Source organism: Cupressus sempervirens, chromosome 6, assembly GCF_028749045.1.
Source record: "Cupressus sempervirens isolate cs-2001-9-10 chromosome 6, ASM2874904v1, whole genome shotgun sequence".
Lineage (NCBI taxonomy): Eukaryota > Viridiplantae > Streptophyta > Pinopsida > Cupressales > Cupressaceae > Cupressus > Cupressus sempervirens.
In genome coordinates this window covers 351,312,075-351,317,256 of record NC_143123.1, presented here as the reverse complement: position 1 = coordinate 351,317,256, position 5,182 = coordinate 351,312,075, and the positions used below count along the sequence as shown (strand labels likewise).

Sequence of the window (5,182 nt, the reverse complement as noted above, 5' to 3'; positions counted from 1 at the left end):
TTCTTCTTTTTCATCTCCACTGGTACCTTCTTCCACCTCATTCTCCTTATCCTTGTTACTGGACTTCTTCTTGAACTCCTTCAACTTCTCTTCTAGAAGTTCCTCCATCATCTTTTTGATGGCATCTGGAGTCATACTTTTCGAAGGCATGGTGTGAGCCTCGGCTTCAGACTGTGATTCCTCTGCAAACATACACTTCCCAACAAGACCTTGTCTCACTCTAATACCAATATGATGAGGAGGAAACAAGAATAAAAAATAATAACAGTTGTACTTATGAGATGGAAGGAAGAAGCTAGAGAATTATATAGCAAAGTCATAAGAAAAATGGAAAAAAACTTCAATATGAACAACACCTTACAGTTTGCATCTATTCATTCATTTCAAGCACATAGAGATGCTACCTCACCACATGCGTGATCCCTCAACTCTCAACCTATTCCTACAAATGGCCATGAAATAAATATTGTACATTCCTCCTACCCACTTTCCACCACATTCAGGCCACATTACATGGTGTTCACAAATTGATTTTCAAAACCTTTTGTGAGTCTATTTCCTGCAACAATGACTTCTACACACAGTATAAATACCACTAATATTTTATTTAGAAGAAACCAATAGAGATGATGTGCATCAATTTGCAATGTTAAAATATTGAAGCATGCTGGAAATGATAGAGCATAAAACTAAGTAACAGGGAACCACCACAATATTTTATTTCATCTGTTTAGGGCACAACAAAAAATAATTTGTCAATCTGCTCAATGTTCTTAGCCTTCTTCTCAAGAAAAGAAAAGAAAAAATCCTCTCCTCCCAAAAGATTTCAGAGAGAATTTATAAACAAAGCCAAACAGTTAAAAACTGATTTTGGCAACCACCAAACCCGTAAAAGTTTTGTTTAAACCTTTAATAAAGTTATAACACAATATTAAAAATATGCCCTAAAATTAAAACACCACCCCAAATCTAATGTAAACCCTAAAATTTAATAATAATAAAATATTTTAAAACCACCACAAATGCTATCAAAAAGTTCATTCCTGTGCCCAGCACTTGCTCCTGCAGTAGAAAGTTTGTGGGAAGAGGCGTGTTCCACCTGCTGGCCTTCCACACAAAATCCACAGCTTAAACATCTCATCTCTTCTTTACCCGGTGGATTCAAGAAATTCTATGCAAGCTATTTTTCTGTTATTAAAGATCCTGATGAGGCCATTCTAAGTGATTCCACATTCTATGACCATGTTGATCCAGCTTCTTCAGATCTCATGTGGGTTGTGGATGTGCAATATGAGAACAAGCCAATCTTTTCCAAGATTGTGTGGGGGGTTCCACAAGCAGGCAATTGTCTAGAATAATATCTTCAATCTCCTTTCCAAATCGACATCACTGAAGGTGGTTTGCCTACAATAATGTCCGTTGATGAGGTTGGGACAGGAGAGGACGAAATGTGGAAGCAATTGATGGAAAATATGAAGCTGAGTTGGATTGTAACAAACAAGAGAACAGGAGAAGCTGCAAATCTTTCAAGTTGGAGACCCTTGGCCGAGCAGAGAAACATGAAATATCATGTGCAATTTGGCAGCTTATTGCCCGCCGCAGATATATTGCCTTGCAAGGTCGTAAAATGTATACTTGAAATCAAATATTACAGAGTTTTAGCTACCGATGAAGATGATTGAGCTTGGCGTCCGCTTGGAAGACATGAGCGGAGATGATGTGAATGGAAGCAAAGGTTTGAGAATCTTGGAGAGATCTCTGTGTTACAACAGATTTAATGGCCGCAATAAGGTTTTGGAATTGCAGGGGAAATACTTGGCAGAAAGGAGCAATTTGAAGGAATGCATGCCGACACCAAGTGAAGTGCATCGAAGGAGTGTTTGGATTGTAGGTGTTATCATTGCAACATCTAATGTCCCTTCTTCGGATTGTAGCAGCCAAGAATTAAAAGGACTACCAACAAATGTTGATGAATGAGTAGGATTTGTCTATCTTCATAGGATTCCATCGTTTCATGAAAGCTTTTTCAAAGGGCTGAAAAAAAATTTAGTGTACGTGAATGTAAGGTTGAAAACAACTCTTGTCCACAAATGTCACAAATTATATATCCTCCCATTGAATAATTTGAAGATATTGTTGTTCTAATGTTGGGTACAGATATTAATTTTTTCCATCATTATTATTGCGTGAGACTTTGCTTGACGTGGTCTATTTAAAGCTCACAAAAAGTGTATGTTTGGAAATGTCAACTTAAGTGCCCACAATATAATTAGGACTTGCACCTCCTTTAGGTGCAAGGGTAGACAATAGATTTTTATTTAAAAGAATAACTAGCACTTGTACCAAAAGAAGGTGCAAGGGATAAGCTGAGAGGTATTTGATTCAAAAGAATAAATTAAATTTTACATAGTGATGCCCAGAGGTATAAGGGCAATCCTATGTCACCCAAAAAAATATACTTAGACTTAGTTTCTGTTTCATGTCTTTTCATTTTTGGATACCCATTTGGGTCAAATAAAGGTTCCAACTCTCACAGTTCAACTATCAGTGTGCTAGAAAATCCCGAAAAAATAGGAGCATGCAATTTAGCCATCATTTTGGTGACCTAGAAGGTGTGAATTGGCCAAATGAATGTAATTGTGATTTAGAGCATTCCAAAAAAAGAATCAGGTCAAAAGGCCCCACGGTTTGAAAGTTATTGCAGTTTTTTGAATTTTGGAGACCTCCTAAGAATGCTTCAAAGTCAGGTTAGGGGCATTAAATGACCTCAAAAAGGGCTAAAAATGGGGGATGAGTGAATCTATCCATAAGGCTATAGAGCACTTCGAGAGCTTTCTGAAAATGTAAACGGTTCGTCAATCGGAGCTACAGTTCAAAAGTTATGCCTCTCTGAAGTTCGATTACCGTTTCTAGATTCTTCTAGATTTGCACCGACTTCTAACGCAGCTTCTGGAACCTTCTATTTGGTCGGTGGATGCCTACTAGCAATTTTTAGAATGTACTCCTAGTCCTTAACCCTCCGAGGTCTATTTAAGAAGATTTCCAGCATTGTAAAAGGCAGTTCGGAGTGGAGTTTGAGAGGAGGTACTGAAAGGAGAAATTATCTCCAGATTTATGCTATTGTAAGCCCTTAGGGCATGTTTGGAAGTTTATTTTCTCTGTACTGTTGTACTAGCTTATTTTCTCAGTGAATACAATTTCCCTTTTCTATTGTGTCCATTTTGTTCTTGGGTTGTGTCCCCATCACATAGGAAAAGAAAGTGTATAAAATGTTGGTCTAGACACATGTATCATTGAAGAAGTACATAGTAGTATGCAATTTGGACAAAATAGAGTTAAATAGTGTTGAACTATGGTAGTTAAGAAAAGATAAATTACACAAGGAACAAATATGCTAATACATTAAGACATACATGTATATGCAAAAATCATTTTAGAATATGTTTTAGAAATTATTTGGTTGAGACAATCATATTTCTATTATCAAAGAAGTTAAAAAATATAGTGACAAGAATTTTTTTAAAAAAATTAAGGCTTCATTAAAGATGGCTTTGATACCAAGTTAGGTAATTTGAACATTTGTTCTAAATAATTTTCAACTATTCAAAAAAAACTAATTGAAATGTAGCTATCTAAAAAGATTGATAATTGGAATATAATGAGAGCATAAGTAAATTCATTCATATTATATAAATAATTTAAACATGTATTTTACCACACTCCAAAGTTGGGGCAAAGTGGGACCTTTAAGTGAGGGGTTTTAAAATATAGAGTGTTAAACTTATAAATAGTTGAGTATTTTTTTTAGCCAGCTTGAAATAAATGATGAGTCTACAATTTAAGTTTTAAATGTCTATTTTAACTACCCCAATAAAGGGTAAAGCTACAAATGTAATGTGAAGTAATTTAGGTTATAGATAATGAAGATTATTTTATACTTAGATTTTTTACTAAAGTTAACCTATAACACGTTTTTATGAGCCATATGAGAAAGAGATGATTTTTTTTTTTTTGGAAATGAGCAGTAGTACTAGTGGGTGGCTCTTTCATTATGTTTCTCATAGTACATACTGGTTGGTCATTATTTATAGCACTGAGATTGGTTGGACGGTTGAGTGCAGATAGAGTGGAGGATGTATTGGGTGATTAGTGTGTTGTGTTGGACAGTAAGACTGAGTGCACGTTGACTGAAAGGCTTAAACATCACACACTAAGGCTTCATTCCTAGAGTAAAAGTGTTAAATAGTCAAAGTTTGACTTACTTTTCCAAGTTTAATTTCTTCCTTGGTGTGTGATGTTTAAGGCTGGCCATGCTGACGGCTAAGTGCGGAGTGTCAATGACATTGGAAGTGAAGACAGTAATAAAATATGCCACATTTATAACATTAACTCTGTGTTTAAATATGGAGGCGAGCCACATCGTCATCTCCTATTGTCACAAGTGTTGCTAGTCTGCCACTTTTGAAGACATTTGGGGGTCAACTAGTGGAGAATAAAGAACTTCCACTAGTAGGACCAGTGGATGGGCATGGTGATGTCATTTATATTATATAGGAGGATGTTTGCAGCCGCATCCATGATTTTTTGGTCTGTTAGAGAATTCATAATCAAATATCTTGAGAATGGAAATACCAAGCTCCTGAGAGGAAGCAATAATAGCTGGAGCAGTGCCCAGTTTGAGAGGCTACCATAGCACCTAGAAAGAGCATGAAGAGACTAGTGGAGATTCAATCCCAGGTCCAATAGGTTGCCCAAACTAGGCAACCCTCATGGCCCTGGTGATAGCTTTAGCTTACCTCCATTTAGTGGTATGTGAAAATAACAAGTTACCTCTGTTCAGCCTGAGATCCAGACGAGTACCTATGAGTATTTGAAAGCTCAAGAAATTTAAGAATCTGACACTTTCAGACAATGCCCTTACTGAAAGCATTCTAGAATCCATTCGAAGATTGAAGGCATTGCTGGAGTTGAAATTGGGGGGAAATATCTCTAAAAGGCCTAATTTCCCAATGGGTCAGAGACATGGAGTCATTGATCTCCTTGGATTTAGGGAAAAACATTCTAATTTGGATCTCTGCAACCAGATAACCCAAATCCTAGCTTTCCTATCTTTCACTGAGTGGATGAAGAATTGAGGAGGAAACTCTTGATTAGTTATCTGCCCATTATGGCTTCCAGGATT

General features: G+C 36.5%; 1 protein-coding gene across 1 annotated transcript; it reads left to right on the top strand.

Annotated features, from left to right (window-relative positions):
• Nucleotides 1-1,022: 1,022 nt before the first annotated feature.
• On the top strand, nt 1,023-1,977 carry LOC149552568 (F-box protein At3g44326-like). Its single transcript, XM_089790209.1, has 3 exons — nt 1,023-1,341; nt 1,438-1,619; nt 1,675-1,977. Exons 1-3 carry the CDS (start codon nt 1,023-1,025, stop codon nt 1,975-1,977), a joined length of 804 nt encoding a protein of 267 aa, XP_089646335.1.
• The last annotated feature ends 3,205 nt before the right edge of the window (nt 1,978-5,182 follow it).